Here is a 24,098-nt window from a genome sequence, read left to right as displayed (position 1 = left end):
TCCTTTTCACTCCCGAATGCCTCTTCCCAGCCATTCCCCCTCTTTCAGTCCATGCCACATTTCGCCACACAGGCCCTGATGCTTTTTCTGCACCCGCCCTCCCCTTCAACCCCTCCCTGTGTGACTGGCTTCTTTTTGATAACTGACCCCTCCTTGTGTTATTATTCCAAGCCGCTATTGTATAACATGCCCTTTTATATGAGCTTCCACAAAGGCCCATTTGATCAGAGGGTTACGGTGTGCGATCGTGAGAAATGCAACTACATGGTGGTAACCTTTGTTTGGGCCAAAATGGTGGGCTGACCTCATCGCTTTTAATGCGTAGCTGCAGCCATTCAGGCCCAAGTCTCACTTGCTGAGCACATTGAATTCTGTGGCCTGTCACAGATATTGCCCTTCAGTTATCTGGGTCTCCGACTCCAAGAGGGGGGGGAAAAAAAACTGTTTTGGGGGGCAAACGGCATTTTGTATGCTGGCATCCGATTCCAAAACAACATGACAGAATGGAGTCTTTAGTGGTTTTAATATACGCTCTACAATAAATATCCATTTGATGTCATTTACATATCTTACAGTCAAATATATTCATACATGTAAAAATGCTTATAAAAATGCCTCCTCGAGGGATTTACAATATCAAGCCAAACTCTGATGCTTTAACACCCCCCCACCAGAAACCCCCCCCCAAAAAAACAGATAGCTGCCGTGTCTAGCTCCATCGTACTTTATACATTCTTTAGAAATCAATGAATCAAATTTCCCACTAATTGAATGAATTGAGTGAATTGGGAAATAGTGTAACTATGAGATTAGACATAAAACACAAAAGTGGTCCACAAGGAGAGACACACATGTTTCTTCCCCCTCTCATGTCATGGTTTCAGCTCTCAGCGGCCCCCGGAGCGCTGCTGATGGGAATGTTTAGTCCTCTTGCTTAGGGGAAGAACGGAGAGAGGAAGAGCGTCAAATGGCCTTCTCTCACTCAACAAGTGCCCCCTAGGTAGCCGCTTCATGAAGTGGGCTTCTCTCTGGTGCTGCTTGGTCTTCGAGGCCTTCCTCGGGCGGCCCTTGCGTGTGAAAGCCATGTACCAGCCCTCGTATTTGGCGTTCTGGAGCGCCGTGTAGTTATTTTCCAGAACAATCTCAGTGAAGATGCAGTCTTTGCCTCTTCCCTTCCTCTGGGGAAAAAAAGAGACAAGTGATTGCATTTTGGACGCCCACAAAGTGGAACATTCTTTCATCACGCAACTGAAATATTGTACAGTAGATCCCTGCTCAGATTTGTTTGTTGTCTTAAATGAATTCATTACCACATGATGTGTATTGTGTAAAATGAATTACTAATGTAAAACATGCATGATATCAAATGTTTTTATTATTCAAATGGATTTATTTCAATTGTCAAGGAACAGCTACAAAAATATATTACAAACAATCTCAATAGACAAGGTCAAATCGCCGCATGCACATTTCCTACAATTTACAATCAAACAACACAACGCCAACAAAACATAAAGGAAAAAGTGCAAAACAAAAAGAAAAAGCAGCATCCAGGTAAAGATTGCCATTCAAAGGCGCCTCCTCCGTGTGCTGCGTGTGTTGAACCGCCCCAACGGCGTCACACTTTAACAGAGAAAAAGATGAGGAAAAAAACAAATCGGCTCTCAATTGCCTCCTGACGACACCAGCCGGCTCCTGTTGTTTCATTTCATTTCTTAGAGCCGATTCGTTGCCGACCGACACGTGACTGATTTGCACGCCCAAACGCAAACCAGCAGGAGGCCATCAAACCAAACCTCCCTCACTCACAGTGCAACCAACGCACGTATATGAAGAAACGCTTAGGCGCTAATTTACGTGCAAAACAATACTATTGTACACTCATTGGTCACCTACAAGGCATGTTGGGTGACTTCCTGTTCCAGCTGCTGTTGGTTTGTCATGTGTGAGTAAGCGTGTAAATATTCGCTGCGTGTACATAACATCTCCTCAAGCAAGTTGCAGTTTGCCTTTGACATCTTAACGTGCAACTCCAGCTTCACCAATGAGATGGATTTCCTACCAATAAACGACTTCATTAATTATTCAAATTATAAGCACAAAATAGCCAGTTTTTTGCCTAAATCAAGCGTAAAAATGGCTTAATCAATTAAAATACGAATAGAAGACATTCAGGAGATGCATTCAAAGATGCAATGTAGTATTGTACACTGGCCAGTAGGTGTCAGTAATTTCACTGTAACCTTCTCTGAGACACACAAGTATCAGACTTGATTGCCGGAACAACAGGCTTTTATTGCAGGTTTGAATGATCTCACAACGGACACAGTAATAATAGCATAATAATCCCAATAATAACTAGAAAAGCACTCGCAGAGCACAGACCTGCACCAAGCGCCATAGTTCCCCCCATATTGGGATTTACAGCATTAATATTCTACATGTCCTACATGTATTTTATCTACATATTTACATTCCTTGACCATGAAAACACACCATTAGCATTTGGATTCATAATGATATCAATGTTAGTTCAGTAGTTGTTGCATTTTCCGTAATGGTGGTTTTGTGCTGGATCTGGATCTAGCTCCATATCTTTGGAAGATATAACAAATCCAGATGCCACAGTGTCTTGGCTATATGTAACGGTGCTTGTTGCATGTTTGTAGCTTCATTTGTTCTCTTCCTAGGATGACAATTCCCCATTTTTTTTCATATTCTGGATCACGGTATGCGGAATGATTCCATCATCTGGATCAGTCTTTGATATTTTGTACAACCTGTTGGAAACTTGTCCTGTATTATGACATCATTGCAGCTGCTGGAAATGTGAATTCCTCTTGGAGATCTATCTATCTATCTATCTATCTATCTATCTATCTATCTATCTATCTATTACTGGTAATTCATAATGTTTGCATGTTGACGCCGACAATATTTCATTTCATCACACTTTGTCATGTACATGCAGAAAGCAGCATGATTTATGAATTCCTATATTTTGGAAAAACCGTGATGGATTGAAGCCGCAAAATTCAAACAGTGAAGTGGCGACGGACGACTGTATGCGTTAACTTTGAAAAGCATGACAAACAGTAAGAGACAGTACTGGACTTTTTTAAAACTACCTAGGCCAGGAGTGTCCAAACTTTTTCCATACAGAAAAATTTAAGGATGCAGGAGCGCCACTTTGATACATTTTGCACATTAAAAGCTGCTAAAAGAACTTGAGTGCAGTTCAATATGCTATCTTATCTCTGTGTTGTAGGTGACAAAACAAATGATTAGAATACAATACATCCCCACATTTAGTGGTGGTTACATTCCACGACCACCAGCGAATGGCGAACAACCAAAGTGTAATTGACGGCAATAAAAATGTCTATTTTTCACACATGGCTCGCCATCAACCCCCCCTTCTCAATGTTGATGTTCTCCTTCGATTTCAGATCAACATTTGCAATAATGTTGTAATTATTAGATTAGATTTAGAACTCCAGAACCCTCCCCAACTCTCTTCAATTGCTATTTATCAATCGAGACAGAATCCACGTATAAGCTGTAAATATGTGTCACGTATTTAACACATTTCGGTATCAAATACTCATCGCTAAGGAAGGACTGAGGCTCCACAATGCTTGCCTGTTGTAATTCCAATAATAATGCGAGTTTTGAGGCCGGATTGACTGTTTGAGCCAAAGAAACTTTTGCATCTCAGCACAAGGATGTGTTCAAGGATCAGCAAACAGAGTGTGAAATCTCAACGCTTCACGTAAAAACATTATCAGTGAAGCAAAAAGACATAAACATAAAGTTATGGGTTCTCTAACAGTGTACATGTATGATGTACATTTCATATTTAGGAATGATTACTGACTAATGGCAAATGAGATGTGTTTTCTGCGGAAAAAAACAGCCTATTTTTTAACAAAAAAACAAAAAATATATTTTTTTGAGCAAACAACCGCAAATTTGCAGGACCGTGAATGTGTGGGTATCCCCTGTATATACAGTAATAGTATATCCCATTCATTATACATACTGTATATTTTATTTTTAGGGCCAATAAAGTCCGAACATTTGGACACCCCTGACCAACACTGTTCCACATGTTCCACCACAGTAACGGCCTTCTCACCGGGCTCTATAAACAAGCTGAAAAACAGCTGCAGTACATCCACAATGCTGCTGCTCGAGTGCTGACTAGAACCTGCAAATATGAGCACATTAGTCCAGTACTCAGGTCTCTGCACTGGCTTCCTGTCGCACAGAGAATAGACTTTAAAACAGTCTTTCCATGGTCTTGATGGCCAAAGTACATCTCTGACATGTTAGAGCCACATGAACCACCTCAGGCTCTGAGAAGCTCAGGGAGGGGGTCTCCTGCGGGTGCCCCGAGTCAGGACTAAACACGGTGAGGCTGCGTTTCAGTTTTATGCTGCAAAAATCTGGAACAGTCTTCCAGAAAATGTGAGACAATCCTCATCTTTGGCAACGTTCAAATCCAGGCTTCTATTCAACTGTGCATATCACAACTTAAACAGTTTTAGCTGGATTCAGTTTTAATTTTTTGTTTTTGTTTTATGGAAAGATTTTATGAAGTGATTTTGCCCTTTTTTCTGTAAAGCACTATGTATGACCTTGTGTATGAATTGTGCTCTAGAAATAAACTTGCCTAATAATAATAATAAAAAACAAAGTCAGAGTTACCTTTCCAATCAGCTTCCCCCTCTTGTTCATGCATATGTAGTATCCCGTCTTCACTCCTCTGATGCGAACACGACTCCCAAAAGAGTCCGTCTCCACCTCCAGTTTAGCTGCGCAGGCAAACACAAATGAAAGTAAAAGTGAGAAGAGGTGGTGCAAACCATCATTTTGTGATATTGCCGTGAAGACGACCTTCGCTCGTCTTTCTGTCAATGGGCTCTGAGTGTAGAGCAGAATTCACTAGAGATCTGAAAGCATCCTGTCCGGTGAACCAGAATTGCGAGGCTGACATACGTGCTCATCTCCTGAGCCTTTTGTGATCCAGAGGATATAAAAATAAGCAAAGTCTTCAAAAAGTCTGCGCTGATGTTGCTGTGATGCGCTTCAAAAAAGAGAGAAAGAAGTCGGCAGATTTGGGCCACATACAAGAGTGACACCCACTTAGCAGGCGTGCGTGTGTGAGAAATCCACAAGACAAAAGACTGCATGAAAGAGGAAAGGAAGTGTGAGGACGCCCGCCTCACCTCTCATATTCCTCAGAGTCCTGAAGTAATGCAAGGAACATTCCTTCCATAATGAGCCTCCTAAAGGCAGATATTGAAGGAATGGAAGGCAAGGGTGGAAAGGCGGCTGCAGACGGGTCAGGACTTTGGCAATCTATCTCTTGCCACAAAGCCCAGAAATAGCCTGCCTTGAAAGTAGGTGTCAATGACTTGATCCATTTGTGGAACGCCAGCACACAAAATAACTCATAAAGGATGTTGACACCTCACTTTAAGCTTCTGTTGTTTTGCAATCGTGTCAAATGTTGTTCCACAGGCGGCCAAAAACAACAGAAATGAAACGGCTTCCTTGACATTCCACCACTCGGTGTGTGGGATGGACCAGGTTCCTATTTTATTGGTGTAGTTTAACATGTCCATATTAAAATCTATACAGTCATTAATAAAACAATTTGTTACAAATAGGAATGTCCATTATGTACAATCAATATTATGCGCACTAACCAAGACTATGTCCTATATGTATGCTAATATACCTCACAATATGCACTCATTGGAGATTCCTCCATCTTCTATATCTGCAGTGGTGTGAAAAAATGTTTTTTGCATGTTTGTCACACTTAAATGTTTCAGATCATCAAACAAATTCATGTTCATGACTCCCCCATACGAAAGACACTGGGCAAAAACAGCCTTCATGGCAGAGTTCCAAGGCCAAAACCACTGCTGAACAAAAATAACATTAATGCTTGTCACCATTTTGCCAGAAAACATCTTGATGATCCTCAAGACCTTTGGGAAAATACTCTGTGGTCTGATGAGACAAAAGTTTAACTTTTTGTAAGGTGTGTGTCCCATTACATCTGGCGTAAAAGTAACGCTGCATTTCAGAAAAAGCATATCATAGCAACAGTAAAATGTGGTGGTGTTAGTGTGATGGTCTGGGGTTGTTTTGCTGCTTCAGGACCTGGAAGACTTGCTGTGATAAATGGAAGCATGAATTCTGCTGAAGGAAAATGTCAGGCCATCTGTCGGTGACCTCAAACTGAAACCAACTTGGGTTCTGCAGCAGGACAATGATCTAAAACACACCAGCAAGTCCACCTCGGAATGGCTGAAGACTTTGGAGTGGCCTAGTCAAGGTCCTGACCTGAATCCTATTGAGATGCTGTAGCATGACTTTAAAAAGGCGCTTCATGCAGGAAAACCATCCAATGTGGCTGAATGACAACAATTCTGCAAAGATGAGTGGGCCAAAATTCCTCCCCAGTGCTGTAAGAGACTCATTGCAAGTTATCACAAACGCTTGATTGCAGTTGTTGCTGCTAAGGGTGGCCCAACCAGTTATTAGGTTTAGGGGGGCGTCACTTTTTTCACACAGGGACATGTAGCTTTGGATTTTTTTTCTCCCTTAATAATAAAAAGTTTCATACTGATTATTATATATGATTATTATGTATTATGTTTGTGGAAAAACCTTATCCCTCTATGTACGTATATGTACCCACACTGACCACAATGATAGGTATACCTGCATGTAATGAATATATTCCTATAAATACAACAATGTTCACTTGTGATTATTTCTGTAAATTTAGTATTTATGATTGTCTCCTTTCTCATCTAACGGAATGAGGTCCACAAGCCCCACTCAGCATCACGCCAGGCAAGTGTACACCATTGCAGGTTGTGACAAAGAATAAGACGTTGGTCATTTCACCCTACAATGTTGTCATTTGACAGCTCTTGGTCAGTCAGTTCATGTAACACGATCCAAATAGAAACAGACATTCCCCTGCGTATACATGGACATTTAATTCGGTTTCCATATTCATTGGATGTTGTTTTTTTCTAAATTCTGGATCGATATGTAGTGCTGTCATTTACCGTGGGCCGCCCCGTCGTCTCCATTGGCGTTGACCCTCTTGTTGGACAGCACCTGGACGTGTTTCCCGCTGGTTCGGCTGTACAGTTGGTAAGTTCGAGTCAGCCGGCGGCTCATGCGGTCTGACAGCCGACTCTGCTCGGTGACATGTTGCTTGAAATTAGGAGGAGACTGCACTGTGTTCTGCAGGACAACAGCAAACATACGCATTGATTTCACTCCTAAAGAATTGCCACAACCCATGAGAACCGTGCCTTTATCATTCATTCTATTCAATTGATGTGTCATTATTTGACAGTGGTGTTTGTCAATTTTAGGGATGCTTTAAAGGACCCACGGGGAGGACAATTCCCCTGCTTGTTATTTGCCTTAACCACCAGTGATCTTTCACCCCCTTCTTGACTTTTCTCCCCCTTCAATGCAGTAGTGCACATATGTTTTAACAATCACCTGTCAAAGCCAGATCTTGCCACTTTTCAAGATGTTTGAATTTTTGCCAATCGCCATAGCCCCCCTAATAAAATGTCTTCATTATTATTATTGCAGCCCACTGCAGATGTACAGACATGCAATTTGTGCAATGTCCAATTATCATACCTGATCATGGCTGTTTGATATTACTCAGTTCACCGTATTTTTTAAAATCTGGGGTGTGCAAACTTTTTCCATACAGAAAATCTGAAGAATGTGGGGGTCACTTTTTGGACATTAAAGACGTTAAAACTAATCCAGTGGAGGTCAATATATGCTAAACCGTCTGAAGAAAACATCTTAGCTTTGGGTTATAGGTGGCAATAAGTGTACAATTTAATAATATATCTCATTAACACTAATTTTATTTTTAAAATATGCCGATAAAAAGCAGCTGTAAGCTGACAATGGACTTTGTATACCGGCCGCACTTTGTATACCCTTGCTTTAATTAAAGTAAATAGATTTATTGAAGAGCAAATTTACAAAGTTACCTGTGCGTAAAAGCAAAGTGCTGTGAACTGGAGTAACCTGTGGCAGAAAAAGAATAAATATATCAAAAATAAAATATGAATGAAAACATATATGTATATAATAAATATCAAATAAGTTTTAATACTAAATTAAATAACTCACATATTTATTAAAGTGTTTTTTTTTTTTTACTTACAGATAACCTAACCTCGATGTTCTCAGCCTCATCTTGTAATAATTCAAATATTGATTCATGAATACTCCGCTGATTCGCTGCTGGGAGGTCTCAGAAATTCAAATGAAGTTCTCCCTGCTGCAGCATCAAAGTTTAGGAGTAATTTAAGGGGTCCATAGACGCTCAGTGTCCCTTGCGGGTGAAGGCTGCGATCTCCATCTCATTCAAATCTGGCCAAATGTTTTCATTGTAACAATCCAAAGGGAAAATCCGTGCAAAGCGTTGCTGCTGACACGAAACTCTGTTCAAAAAGCATCTCAGTGGTAGTTGTGCAGAGTGGAACGTTTACGCGCGGAACTTTGCGCACCAGCGATACGCACAGTATCTAACAAACAGGGCGAGCCAAATCCACGAAAGTGACCACACCGATTCCTTGTAAAGATGCAAAGACCTCCTTGTACGCTGTTCAGATCGTAAAAGCCGAAAGTCGGTCTCCTCCTGCGTGCGTCCACGCCAGTCCAGCAGCAGCATCAGCGCCCATCCAACATTTAAATAGCGAAACTTGCGTGAAAGTCAACATCCTCGGCGAGAGCAGGCGTGGCCTTCAAGCTGGAGCGCATTTGAAACCGAATACTTGTTGAAACTCTTTACATGCCTTTATTACAGGGAGTGAGATGCACGTCCAGTAGCATCGAGAGACGCTGGAGCTTATTTGTGGCAAAACATGCACACACATCAAGAAGTGCTCTCGTTTGCGTGTTTTTGCACAGCATAAACCATGTCAACGACAACTGAGCATATCTTCATCCATGTCAAATCACGTTGAATTGTGTGTTTTTTTTGTTCTGTCAGCACATGGAAAACTTTGCTGGCATGTACTTAAGAACATATCCAGTTACATTAGAACATATTCCCCGGCTGCAGGTTAGAGGTGCGTTTCTGCTCCCACGGGGAAGACCTTGATGTACGTTTTCATCTGACATATGTAAGTAATATGTATTCCATGTGAACACTAAATGCTTTTCACATAGCATAGCTGTAGATGCAAACCAATCATTCCTTTCAGCTTAACCCAAGTGTGCACACAAGGTTCATACTGTCAGTTGTGCAATTCCACAATGAGGGATGAGTTATACACAATTGTGCAAACATATGAACACATTGCAATGATGCCTGAAAAGATGATCTTTTGCTTTATTTGGGCATGCTTAACAAGTCACATGATTACATTTACCACCATGTGGGCTCACAAATATTTACTCGCAATACCCATGCCAAAAAAAACAACCATATATCCCTGCCGCAAGGCATGCTGGGTAGCTTGTGGTACTCTTTCTCCCAACATTTTGCCGCGTTTGTCACATTTTTGCATTGGCATTTGGAAATAACAGTTTGAAGTTACGTGTTGTGTTAATTGCTTAGTGGTTGATTTATGTGACGCGTTAACTTGCTGTGGATGTGTTGCATTTTCATTTCGTTGCACCGTGAGCGAGCATGTCGCCCTGCTTGATGCCACCTATACTGTATATAGACGGCCCCTCCGGCAGATTTTAAACCCAACATGGCCTGCGAGTCAAAAAGTTTGCCCACCCCTACCGTAGGGGGTGCGTGAATTATAATGACTGACTACGTTAGCGCAGAACACTGAGATTTACGTAATGTGATGGAACGCCTCATGTGAACTGCCACACAGTGCAGAATGAAGCTGTTGATTGTTGTGTGTGTCAGATGACCAAATAAGTTTGATGCTGATGTTGTGCATTAAACATCTTTCATCTTGAAGGCTTTTTCAAGATGACTGATAGTGTGTGCTAAATGAGAGCAAATAAATTCACCAAACAGAAGACAAACCTGCCAGGAGATACGGTATCTAAACCCCGTAAGCCTCTCTGTTTGAAGTTAGTCGGCCGTGTGTGCAGCTGAAAAATAAGACGTGATTTTTTAAAATAATGTCATAATGTATAATAAATGTAATAACATATCAAAGGTGTTTGATTGTGTGGTTTATGTTGTTTAAGTGTGCAGGAGTAGAGGGTGCATGGCTGATGGATGTCTGATGCGGTACGCGACTGTGAACAGTTTGGGAACCCCTGCTGTAAGGTGTGGGAAGAAGCAGTTGATTTAATCCTACCCCTTCTCCATGTCTACGACTGATAGGTCGTGTTTTACATGTTGTCACTTATTTGTGTGTTTAAAAAGTTGGTTCAGGTCACGTGTTTAAGTGTGAAAAGAATGGAGGCTATGTTTACGTTGCGGCTGGTGGATACGCCAGGAGTTTGGTTGGTTTAACAGGGTTTAATTAAGGAACTGGGGCCGCACAACAAAGAGTGGAAAAGTACAGCAAAAACCACCGGTGACCTTCTGTCACCGGGAAACTAACAAAGTACAAATAAAAGACTAAAAAGCAGCAAAGGAAAAGTAGCAAAAAGGACAAAGCTTACTAGTAGCAGTTAGGAAAAAGGGCAAAGATACGAATCACGAGCAGTAGTAACATGTGAGGCAGGCAGTGGCGGAGCTACGGGGCGGCCAGTCTGGGGGACAATTTCAGCAAACTCTGTGGTGCAGAACATTAGTTCGGCCTAACCGCCGTTTCCGCTTGGACGCATTTCACTGCAGCACACAACTTTCCATGTGGAGGAGCCGTCAATAAAAGCGCATTTTGCATGAACTGCAAGCAGTAGATAAGTTTTCCATGATTACTTTGGTCGGTTCCGGTCAGGTTTTCTCACTATGTTGACTTCTGAAGCGTGATTCAGCACATAAATCTGTTAGTAATGGAAGCTCTCTGTAGCAGCATGAGTGGGCATGTAAACCGAGGAGTCAAGAGTTAAAACAGGAGCGCCAATCGGCATCCGCTTCTGTATTAAGCCCTGAGCGGGTTTGTCCGCCATGATGGGAAGCAGAATCCAGAAACTAAGCATTGAAAACATGTCCTCGGCACACTGCTCAGCTATTAATTGCTTTAATAGACGCTCCAAAAGCAGTGGTGGAGCTACGGGGTGGCCAGGGGTGGCCAGGGGTGGCCATGGCCACCCCTGGTCACTCTCTGGCCACCCCACTGGCCATCTAGACAATTCAGGTATCAACTTATTGCCACCCCTATGTGAGTAATGGTCTCACCTTGGCCACCCCGGTGAAAAATTGCTGGTTCCGCCACATGAGGCGGAACATGCTTGACACCAGCGAAGCCAGGAAAAACGTGAAATGTGGCTTCGAGCAAGCTTGGAAGCAAGACTTAAGAGTCCTGGTAATTACTGATGGGAGGCAGGTGTGCAGCTGCAGCTCCGCCCACAGAGATCAGCAACATACAGCAGATATATGATGCAGGGATGAAGGAGGGAAAGAAAATGTAAAAAAAAAAAAAACACACAAATAAGCAAACGTGAGTGAAAACTGACAATGTTAACTGGTTGCGATTCAGGATTCACAATTTTTGTTATGCTTATATTTACAAAAAAAAATGTTTTCCCCAAAAATAGGTTGATTTTTCACTGAAAAGACATCCCATTCACCATAAGTTGGTACCATAAAAAGTCAACGATAAAGTGTTGCTACAGCAGCACTCCCTTCTTAAAAGGTGCAGTGAGGCGCGTGTTAGTATAGTTAATACAATATGATGGTAAATCATTACTTGCCACAGAAGACAAGCAGTGTGCATTACGTTGACGCAGCTCGGACAAAAACCTCCGACAGCTAGCCTGTAGACGACCCAACGACCCGCTGAGCAGCAGATCCGCATGTTACCATTCGCTGCTTTGGAGGTGTTCCCGCTCGGTTTTCATCCACGCAAACCACCTGAGCATCGACCTCTGTGAGCGCCGTCAGACGTGCGCACATGTAGTATCACACCTGTCCAGAACCTGAGAACCTGAGGTGGTCCAACTTATATTCTGTGCTATTTCGGGTTTTGAGATGTAGACAAAACAAGCCGTGGAACTATCTCATCCAATTCATCACCTCAATCTTGTAGGAAACAAAGAGTTGATCATTTCTTTTGGTAGCATTTTACAATATGACAGTAGATAATGAGGGACGAACCTGCCTAACCTTAACCTTAACCGCTACTCATTAGTTCTTCATTACTTCCTCAGTAACTACCGGTACTGTCTTTTTGTGTGCCTTATTACAAAGTGTGACCTTTCTTTATTTACCATTTATTTTTCTATACTTTCATTTCCCTATTTCCTTTCAGTTTTGCAGCAGCCTGTTGTGGCACTATTTCATTCTGGAAATGTACTTGAACGTGTACATTATCATATGATATGTTTTGTGCCTCAAAAGTCAGTAATCCCAAAATGATGTAGCCTTCTTTGTGTGTGTATTCATCAGTTCTTTAGGTAGTTTTTAACTAGAGAAATAACATACGTCATACTTTCATCCATGTAGAAAAAGTACATACATATAATAACACCACCACTAAACTTATCTTAAGCCTTTCCGTTCTGTTTAAACGGAACCAGAAGGGCAAATCTACGTTAGAGGCTTCACCTCCGACTGGATGATCGTCTAAGTGAGCCTGAGCACGTTTTAACACCGCTGCTCCTTCGTCGTAAATGCAGTCCCACGTTTCAGTTCACTCTAGAACATATCTTGTAATAATACCAGTTTAGGCCATCGTAGTCGTAAATCAGTCCTTCTAAGCGACGCACCTGATTTATGGGGTGAAAATAGACCTGCCTCATTAGTTCTGGTGGGGGGCTGCAACGATGGATTTTGACACCTGGAATAATTCAGCACCTTTTTACTGACTCCCCCTGAAGCAACGCAAATGTTTCACCATAACACACCAGTGGCTGGCTATGCACCAGCGCTCAAATGCTTTGACTGTGCGTGATGTTAAAATATGTCCTAGTTTGGTATCAATGGATCCTAACTCCTTAATTGGGAATCGTTCCTCCTGAAGATGATGTTGGTTTGTTTTCCACGAGTACAAGCGGTCCTCATGTCATGGCGGTCCGTGGTTAAGATGCGCTTCCATAAATTATCAGGGGTGTCACGAGACACTCACTTCACGAGACGAGATGACGCACGAGATCGGGCCAGCGGGAACAAGATGAGACGCAATTTTAACATTACTCCTAAGAAAAGTACAATAAAAAAAATATATGACAATATATTGCAGTCTACTAATTTCATTTCAGATAAGTTACCTTGCATTGCTTCTCACGAGTTGCCACTCTTCCATACTGTGTGTGTATGCTAGCGGCCCCGCCTCCACCCACCGAGCGAGGAGACTGTGTGACTGACAAAAGGGCTCACTCAGTTCATGCCGCTGCTCTGTCGAAAAAAAGCGGCAAGGTGCTGAAACCAGTGCACAGAGTGAATCCTCTTCCTGCCTGTTTGGAGGCGGGAGACGAGGAAAACAGACACGCATGCACATGGCAATATATTCAATCAATCAACCAATTAATTTCTATTGCGCCAAATCCCAACAGCAGTTATCTCATGGCACTTTACACATGGAGGCCACATTCGTACGTGAAAAACAGAGCAGCAACTGAAACCCCACCTGAGCAAGCAACTTGGCGACGGAGGCAAGGAAAAACTCCCTCTGGGGAAGAAACCTCGAACACAACCCAGGCTCTGTGGGGCGGCCGTCTGTCTCGACCGGTTGGGTTAAGATATAAAAATAGAGTAGAGTGATACAGTAGATGGTAGCTAGATGGTAGATCAAGACACAAGTCTTAGTCTTAGTCCAAGGAACATTGAGGAGTATTAGCTTATCAGGACCCAAATCTAACTACATGCTTTAGCAAAGAGGTGAGTTTTGAGTTGACTTTTAAATAGGGTGAGGGTGTCTGCCCCCTGGATTGAGTGGGGGAGATGGTTCCATAACAGAGGAGCCTGATAACTAAATGCTCTGCCTACCATTCTACTGTGGCAAGTAATTGTAAATTGTGGGAGCTTGGTGTTCTACTTGGTTGATTGTAGTGCTTTATATGCCAGAAAGGAGAATCTATATATTTCAAAGTTGCATCTGCGTCCTTTGATTTTCTTAGTACGCAGCCCAGTTTGCAGTAGTACGCCTCCAAAGGCCTCGAAGGTTTGTCAAACCTGGAAAAATCCACTTCTAAAGTCACAAAATGCTTGTGTACGTATCGCAAGCTCGTCCTGGTTTGCTGGTTTGTCTACGCAAGAAACAAACAAGTACCTGAGAGTTGACTTGAGGTTTTTTTTTTTTTTGATTAAAGTACAGGAAATTTATGGAAAACTATTCAAACGGAAGGGCGACCAGAAAGAAGGGCAACATATAGGAGTTCCCGGGGCAAGTATGGTCTTGTACTGAATATTTTTTGGATTGTGGAGGTGTACCTAATGAAGTGTCCAGTGAGCGTATAAATATATTTTACATACCTAACTGACTGCTGTCCCCTGAGACCGCCCCCCCCAAGCTTCAAGGCCTTCACAAGAGTTGAAACATGTCCAGTTTTGCCACAGATCCCTATTCTTTTTTCCCTTTTCTCCCGGCCTTCCCGATGCTGCTTTTCTCATTTGGATGGCTTTGCTAACGAATGCAGAGTACTGTATCAGCGAGTGAGGACAAAGACAGAGATCATTGGGAGAGAAAACCTTTTGGCAAAGATGCGCGCACTTCTGTTCAATTCTCAGAGGAGCACTGAGTGAATGTCTGCGCTCTGGTAGGCGACCATAAAGTGAAAGGTATCGCTGTCCTTGCTAATGTGCTACATAAAAATACACACTCGCAAATGAGGCCAATGGAAAGGTAGACACAATAGATAAAAACGGGCTACGAGAGTGTAGACACGAAGACATGATAAGCGTCACCAAGTAGCAGAGGCACTCAAACCTCAGTATTTTTGTGTAAAGCTTCTAGCACCTGTTATAATTAACACTGCTGCTTTGCTACTACATTAGAAACTACATCATCAGCCTTTGGCTACACAACCACGCCTCGCAATTATACCACACGGTGTAGCAATTAGCCCATGGACAAATGACAGCAGTAGCTGTAGTAACAGGCTACGGTAATGCACTCTCTAAAGGGGGAGTTACATCCCTACGTACATGCTGGCTACGTGCAAAAATGGGGAAAATCGCAAGAGACACGCACGTGGCCCGCAAGCAGACAGAACGCACAAAGAAAATTGGGATGCATATAATTTTCTGTGTGCACGCAGGAAAACCTTGCACGCAGCCAGGTCGCAAGAGCAATGCAGAGGGGGAGTGTGTGTGTCGCAAGTTTAAAAGTACATTGTGTACATTGCCCGGCCACAGCAGCGGCTGGTGACTCCTCCAGCTGGTTCTCCTGGTCACAGGTGCCGTAGGAAGCCAGTGCGCCCATCTTGCAGTGGAAGTGAGTGGGTGGCACAAGCCTCGTACGACGCCCACACACGTACGTCCCCGGCGAGTGAAACGTACGACACCCTTACATGAAGCATGAGTCACACGCCACACTCACGATCTGAAAGCGACCAACGGAGGGTCAGCGGCAAGCACGTGGGTGTCACGAATCACTTGCTCCATAAGTGCAACCCCCCTGATACCCTACTTCCTCTACGTGCAGGCCACGGACAACAGATTTCCCCAAAATTACAGAGCCCCTGCGTGTGGTAACACATGCGTGGGGATGTAAGGCCCGCGAAGGCACGGGTGTCCAGACTTTTTCCACCGAGGCCGGCATACTGAAAAAAAGGATGCGGGGGCTACTTTCACATTTTCCAAACCAAGCCATGTGATTAAGGGTTGGTTAAGTTTCCCCATGACCAAAAAGAGCTTTGTGCATTGAATGTGATCTCCTCCTGTGAGTCAGAGTCAAACAGTACTGACATAATGAGCTGGAAATCTCACATCAAAAATATACAACATAAGGTGGAATATGTGTTCATGTTTCACATAAGGATTGTGAATGATGGGCAAAATTCCCAAAAAGTGCAGTTTTCCTTTAATTTCATGAAACATTTTTCAAATTGAAATTATTTTACCGATTCAAAAAGGTATAGAATATTCATCTATTCGACGATTTGATTCAGAGGAGGCTGATTCAATTATCAATATCACGGTCGTATCATATGAAAACGTCATGTGATCAAAATTGTATCATTCTGACTACATGGGGGTGACCACAAACATACATTTCTGACATACATTTTGTTATAAATAGCCTATTTTGATACAGTATCAGCCTAATTTATTATTAGATTATTATTATTATTATTATTTTTAATATATACTATCATAACATTAGATTGGTTGGTTTATTTGGTTTGAAAAAACGTTGACAATGATATCGTTTAGCATCAATTTGTGGGACAATAAACATTTTAAACCGTTTCAACATTCATTTCATTGTTTTGTGACTCAGTTAAATAAAAAAAAGTTTGTTTGTCTGGTCTTCGTTTTCATTACATTTTTCTTAAAATGAATGTTAAAATCTCGTCTCGTTCTCATGGACTCAATCCCATCATCTCGTTTTGCGAGTCTGATATGTGCGTGGTAACACCCCTAATGTATATACTACAGCATTTAGCACTTGTACGACAGCTCAAATATTACTTAAAACTGTAGAGCAGTGGTTCTCCAATTTTTCTAAATCCCGTACCTCTTCAAACATGTGACCTGAATGTTATGTACCACCTACTCCGATACGCTTAAAAAAAACAAACCTCAATAAACTCGCAATAAAACATCTTAGTTTGGCATATTTAATTAGTATTTCATTGTATAATGTTGTTTTTTTTAGAAAAGGAAATCTTTACCGAAGAGTGTGTGCCTTCATGGATGTACGCACATACACCGGGACATGTGCCAGGCCGGTGGCTTGTGGGTGCTGGAATAGTTGCTCTAAAACATATTATTTGTAACCAGTGGTGACGAGCTGTGGTGAGATGAGGTGACTGTGATCTCTATGCTCTTTTGCTGTGGTCTGCAACAACATGGCATACAAAGCATCAGTAAAACAGCCAACGAATGTTACACATAAACATAATCATTAGAAATAATTATCAAAACAAAGGCACATTCAGGCACAGAAATGAACACAGGAGGACGTACGAACGTGCTTTGGCTGCACTAATTACGTGTGTGAAGTACACGTGTGGCGCACGACACACATACACACATTTTGCCCAAAGTTGACACGAGCAAAACATATGAGAAACACACGTTGGCCATATGGATGGCACATGAAGACGTACAAAGTGTGTACGTTTTTCTTGCAACCTGATAAAAATCTAAGCGCCCGTAGAGTTTGTTTGACCTCTGCGGCCAGTCTGCGGCCAGCACGTCACACACGCGTGCCCTCTGTGCATTTCTTGCATTTTTTGCACGTAAACCAGCCGTTGGAGCCCACAGGTTTTAGCGGTGCTCTTACAGAAAAACAAAAAAAACAATATTCGACTAGTAGTCATGTAGGCAAAAATGAGTTTACTCCAACAGTCAACAAAATCGAACAAATGGAAATCCTTAGTCAAAGACAGCCCTACTTTCTAACATAGTCAGTAACCCTAAACCTAACCTAACCCCTAACCCCTAACCCCGAACCCTAACTCTAACCATCCTGTCAAGAAACAAATGAGAGGCTCATATAGCTCGGAAAATGCACTAATTAGTCACAGTACCATTAAGAAGACCCGCTGTCAATATCAATGAATCAATCTTCAAGTTTAAACACTCTTAATGCACAAAATAATCATCATACTAACTTATTTGCTCATATCACGAACACAGAACAATTAACAACGTTGTGCTCTGTACTCCCTGTGAGGCGTTCATGTGCGTTATATAATTTACAGTGTCAAGTCTTAATGTGGTAATGCTGTTTTTCATTTAATTTTTAATGAACCCAACACGCATGTTTTTGGAATTTGGGAGGAGTACCTGGAGAAAACCCAACCTTGCACGGGGGAACATGCAAACTCCACACAGAGATACCCAATGGAGATTCCAACCCAGATCTTCCCGATCTCCTGACTGTGTGGCCAACATGCTAAACACGTTGGGATGTAGATTAAATAAATATTTTCCGACAGGGATTCTATTTTCCCGGAGGGAAAATGAATTTCAGACAGGTAATGGGATGGTGACTGGCAACCTTGTCTGTGTTGCGTTGGACTTTAGTGGTTCCAGTTAACCCGTAGTTTCTTAATGACTAGCATTTCTCATTTTTGTGTGAGTGTGACATCAAATGGCAAAGAAAAGCGATTGACAACGAGCCAGCCCATAATAAAGTCACCTGGCTCAGAAGGCTGTAACGTGGATGCATGAAGGAGGCTAAAGTTCAGGTATCCTCAGTCTGGTGGCCGTATTAATATAAATACTACAGTGTGGTGAGCCGCACCAAGCACATACTAGAACAACTGAATATGGAGGTAAACTTTGCAACTTAGTAAGGCGATAGATGAGGGGCAAGAGGGACACCGCCCCTTGAAATTTCTAGGCGTGCCCGCCGTGAAGTAGGAAAATATTTCAGGCGCTGGAAAAGGATTTTTCTGAACGACACTGCCAGCGACAACCGCAAGCGAATGCATCAGGCCAGCATCACCTCTCTTTTATTGAGAAATTTGATTTCTTTTGTGACCATCTGGAATAAAACTGTCCACTGGTTTTGTTCCTTGGAGACACCCAGACTGAACCCAGACCATGCAAGTCAACCAAAGCCTCTCTGGTCAAAGCTTCCTCATGTTGATTCTGACTTGTGAAGTTTGTATTGACAGGTTCCTTGTCTGTGTGACACCTGACGCTATGATGAGTTGTAGTACAGATGCTTCACAAACGACGCAACAGGAACAAACCAATTCTGCCTTCAAACAATCAAGAACTATCGGAGAGGTACTGAACAGCAGGATGATTGGTGTCGTTGTAGTTTGCAGTGGTGTATCGTTGCATCGTGCTGAGTGAAAATAGTGTGGAACTCGTTGAAGTCGCCAAACCTCATGTTGACATAAGCAGTTGTCGACATAGCCGAAAAGAGCCACTGTGGGAAAAGGGATGAAAGAATGGCTGATAAGTCTACCACGGAAGACAATAGTATGCTTTGAAGGTACAGAAGTTCCTGTTGGTTGACTTAGATGGGTTGTCGACCTAAACAGGGTTGACTTAAACGGATTCCACTGCATTTTGGTCACCCTATTTAGCTAGATATATTGTTGGATGTTGGATCTTTTTGGATTGTGCAAGTGTAGCTGTAGAAGTGAATGCGTAGGATGTAATCAAATTGCAGTGATTGAAAGGTACAGTACAGTACAAGCACAGTACAGTACAGTACAGTACAGTACAGTACAGTACAGTACAGTACATTACAGAGCAGTACAGTACTGATGGCAGCCCCTTCGCACCATTTGCTATCAACATTGTGTATTTGTCAGACCTTCCCGGAGTTCGCAATGTTGCAATCTTGCAAATCCTTGCAAATCCTTGCAACTTTGTCCGATCCTCGCAACTTCACCGCACATTTTAGTCAACCATCGTCATCTGTCCCCGAGAAGCGCTTAAACTCGCATGTCAACTGTCTAACTGTCCAAATGTGTCGCTGCATTCCCCACCCACGTCCAGATTTATTGAAACATTCACTTTCTCTCCCAATTTTATCGCCACATTCATTCATTCATTCATTCATTCATTTTCTGTGCCGCTTAATTAGGGTCGTGGGGGTATGCTGTCCTAGCTGACTTTGGGCGAGAGACGTCGTCCATACACCCTGGACTGGTGGCCAGCCAATGGCATGGCACATACTGTATAAACAAACATACTGTATAAACAAACAAACCATTCACACTCACATTCATACCTTTGTACAATTTAGAGTCTCCAATGAATCTAACGCGCATGTTTTTGGAATTTCAGAGGAAACCGGAGTACCCGGAGAAAACCGACGCACGCACGGGGAGAACATGCAAACTCCACACAGAGATGCCCAAGCGGAGATTCAAACCAGGATCTTCCAGATCTCCTGACTGCGTGGCCAACATGCTAACCACTGGGCCACCGTGCGGTCCTTTTATCGCAACAAACATCCAAAAAATGCTGCAACTTCCATCGCAATTTTTGGAAAAACTCAGGCGCCTCAAAAAAAGGCTCGCAGGATCCCGTGGGGACTGATTTGTATTCCCGAAGAGAGCAGTGATCTCTGCCCGTTTCACGTTCAAGTTATCATCTAATGCGTTTAACAGCGAAAAGTCCCATGACTTCATTCCACTTTGTGATATCAGCAAAGCATGTTGCCTGTTATTATTTGGACCGTGAGACAATATGCAGTAGAACGTTGTCATTTATGCCTGTAAGCCACTGTGACTTGAGTGGGTCTTCCTTGTGTGAACATATGGTGAGGATAGTGATGAAGACAAAGGGCCCCACAGAGGTAGAAAGCTGCCTGTGTTACATGAAGCGCTGGAAGCAAGGCCGTACGCTGCGAAGTTGTTGTTGGCTACATCCAAAGTGTTCTTGTGACCCGACATCTTAGATGTTTCCTTCTATATTTTGCCCCATAACCCTGACTGTGCACAGGCCATGATTTACTATCTTGTAAACACATAGGAAGCAGCATTGAAAACGCTTTAACAAAGTCAATAAAAGCAGACATCATTCCTGGTATCGGGGGTGGCGAGGAGGCGGGAGGTCTGGGCTGACTGAGAGCAGGTATCCGCCCCCCCCCCACCCCCCACACCCTCACTATTTTCCTCCATGGCGCCATCTCCATCTTTTCTCCTCCTCATTGTCCCTCAACATTTTCTTTATCCATCTGTTTTAACTGAATCCTTGTTTTCAATCTCACCCTCTCGGTTCTCCATAGTCTATCGTCTCCTTTTAGTTTTCCTCTCCCATTCCCCCTTACCTTTTTTATTTCATGCAGTGGGCAGTGGACAGCCAAAGCAATGGCTTTAGCAGACCTACCTGCAGGCCTGCTTATGGCAGCTCTTTCATCTGGGCTCTGGAGAAAGCCCCCGGCTCGCAAACAGCTGTGCAGACCTGGGAGTGAGAGGACGATGAAAAAAAAAAAAATGAAGAAAGTGAGGAAATTCAGTGGGCCTTTGGGACTTAAACCTCCCTGTGCTTTTCAGTCATTTCGACCTTCATCTTTCTCTGTATCTTTATCGTTACATGTTTTGGTCTTTGTACTTGCGTTCTCAGTATCCTGTGATCATTTTTTCCATCCCGTGGATACATTGTAGGAGAACATGAGCTTTTGCTATAGTCGTAGTCAGTCATGAAGTACAAAAGTAAACTTTTACGTTCACTTTCTCTTCCACATGAGAATACTTGCTAGTGGCGGCACGGTATTAGAGTCAAGGTGCTGTTCCAGTGTCACATCAGGAATTGTAGCATTTAAATTTGAGGTTTAAAAATGTAAACTCCCACAGAGTGAATTTTGAGTTAAATGTTAAATGCCGTTATTTTTTAGTGTTAATTCACCGCTGCGAGGATCAGTGACGTGTGGTGAGGTCCACGGCCGGCAGTGTTGACAACTTGGCGACTTTGTCAAAACATTCCTATCCCTCTTGACGACATATTTTCTCAAAAGCAACTACTGACAAATCTAGTGACTTTTTCTGGTGCCATTGGACAGTTTTCTGGTATTTGGGGACTTAAAAGTGAAAGCAGTTTCTGTTCTCACTGAGCAGCGGCGCCCCGCCCCAAAGCAGTCCCAAGCTGTCAGTGCACAGTCAGCTTCCGCGGCACACTGAGAGCATAGTGGAGCTCTACTCATCCATGAATCACTCATGCACGAGTCGTGATCCCGTCGGGGTGGATCTCACCGTTTTGCAGAGCGATCTAAAACGTCAATGTTTCTTAATCTTCATGAAATTACTACTCATTACATTCGAGCCTTATTCGGACTCGCTCACCTACCTGTCAGTGTGTCAGAACGTGATGGAAGAACGTTGTGAGATAAATGAAACAAGCACTGGACAAGTACATACTGGAGGCTGGAGGTGAGTCCAGCTGAGATAAAATATTACAGTTATTTTATTTTGATGAAGTGATGTCCAATTTTAAATGAACAGACCAGGAATCTAGTTTATTTGTAGTTCTAAACACAATTAAGGTGTTTGGACTCACTTTTTTGTCTCTCCTACGAGGTTATGCTTTTTTCCGACAGCATCTGATACGACATCATATGCAAATAATATGCAAATTAGCCAATGGCATCATCTAGGACAGCCAATAGCTACTTTTCTTACTGGGGAGTTAGCAACAGTGATGGCTAGTGAGGGACTAGATGTTTTTTTTTTTAAGTTAATACAGGTTGCTCATTAAGAGGATAACAAGAATAATTCACTTTTGTTTAAAGTGCTATTGATTTATTTATTTTTATTAATAAAACTGAAAAACATTTTTGGTCTTACCTTTATTTGTATCCAAAGTGCAGTAGTCCCTCATTTATCACAATTGGTTCCAAACCAAACAATGATAAGTGAAATTCCTTATTTATAAATAGAATATTTTTGTAGTTAGAGCAAAGAAACCCTGTTTACGTCCTTCTAAATCCAGTTTTTAACATTATTAGTGCCCTCTAAACATGAAATAACACTCCTAAAATGCCTTTTACACTTGTATTACCCAGTATAGTGGACATAACAAGAGTAAAATGTAAGCCGTTTAAGACATAAATAAAAGTGTTCCGGTGATAGAGGAGTTGAGTGAGGGACAGACAGGAAGTGATGTCAGGGGTTCGGAGTTGAGTTTCATCTTGACCGAGGTTATGGCCACAACAGTAGCCTGTGTTTTCATTTGAGATTTATTTTTATTAGTGGTTATTGTGCAATAAAAGCCTGTTGCCTCTTTTTGAAACGCGAGGAAAAACTGTGTGATCACCTTCTGTTTTGTCTGAAAGTCCAGTTTGTAGAGGCTTTCGAGCTTGGATAAATAATCCTCCATCTTGTCAGGCAAATTCGTTCATTCAACAGAGCATGAAAATATTTGCATTGACTTGTTACTGACTCTAAATGACACATTGACACTGGCGCTGCTGTTTGTGGATTTAAAAGAAAATGCTGGCATTGGCTTTTCGTGTCTACAAAAGGAAGACAACAACAGGCACCGGCCAGCTCACATACAGTATGCCCCCGCTCCTTCACGGTGTGGAGGGGTACTGCGTGCCTCGGAGTATGACTTGTCTGTATTTTATTGTCCGACTGGCAAGAATAATGATGCCCCGTCTCAAGTTTCTTCCCTGTATTTCATGACAGAATGAGCAAATTCATCAATTTTACATCAGGAAATGTTCAAACCCATTGGAATCGTACTGAAAATGATTTCATTTATAACACACTTCAATGGACAGATATGAATATTTATTCAGGTTTTTTCATGATCTCTGCTTCACCTGCCTCCCTGGACGGCACGTCACCGGTGGAGGTGTAATAAAACTCCACCCACACCTGATAACTCAGCATCAATTTCCTCCAGACATGTAGCTCCAAAGGTCAGCACAAATGTTAGGTTAATTGGAGACTAAATTGTACATTTGTGTGAATTTGAGGTATGTTGTTAGCTCGTGACCAGTCCAAGTCAGCTGGGATAGTCTCCAGCTTACCCACGACTCTAATGGGGACCAGCAGAACAGAAAATGGATTGTTGGACTTGTAAAATGTAATGTAAGCTTAAAATAGTCATTGTCAACCTTTCCACAGTACTAACACATAAAATATTATGAAAATAAATCACAACTAGACATGGGACAATACTAAATCTGGCTAGTCCTGCTAGTAGTAGCCAAACCGAACCTTGAGGTGGCTCGGGCATCTAGTCCGGATGCCACACGGACGCCTCCCAGGTGGCATGCCTGCCGGGAGAGAGCTGGAGGGATTATGTCTCACAGCTGGCCTGGGAATGCCTTGGTGTCCTCCCGGTGGAACTGGAAGAAGTGGCCGGGGACCGGGAAGTCTGGGCTTCCCTACTGGGACTGCTTCCCCCGTGACCCAGA

At 42.6% G+C, this 24,098-nt stretch overlaps 1 protein-coding gene across 2 annotated transcripts; it reads right to left on the bottom strand.

The window, feature by feature from the left end:
- Nucleotides 1-707: 707 nt before the first annotated feature.
- Nucleotides 708-8,599, bottom strand: fgf8b (fibroblast growth factor 8b). Of its 2 annotated transcripts, XM_054779175.1 has the most exons (5): nucleotides 8,237-8,599; nucleotides 8,061-8,097; nucleotides 7,098-7,278; nucleotides 4,711-4,817; nucleotides 708-1,178 (listed from the first exon to the last, which is right to left on the bottom strand). In XM_054779175.1, the coding sequence occupies exons 1-5, from the start codon at nucleotides 8,293-8,295 to the stop codon at nucleotides 888-890; spliced, it is 675 nt and encodes a 224-aa protein (XP_054635150.1). In that variant the 5' UTR covers nucleotides 8,296-8,599; the 3' UTR covers nucleotides 708-887. The 2 variants fall into 2 exon arrangements, with proteins under 2 accessions (XP_054635150.1, XP_054635151.1); XM_054779176.1 differs by lacking the exon at nucleotides 8,061-8,097 and having other exon boundaries at nucleotides 8,237-8,290.
- Nucleotides 8,600-24,098: the final 15,499 nt, after the last annotated feature.

Source organism: Dunckerocampus dactyliophorus, chromosome 6, assembly GCF_027744805.1.
Source record: "Dunckerocampus dactyliophorus isolate RoL2022-P2 chromosome 6, RoL_Ddac_1.1, whole genome shotgun sequence".
NCBI lineage: Eukaryota > Metazoa > Chordata > Actinopteri > Syngnathiformes > Syngnathidae > Dunckerocampus > Dunckerocampus dactyliophorus.
This window is presented reverse-complemented; position numbering and strand designations above follow the sequence as displayed.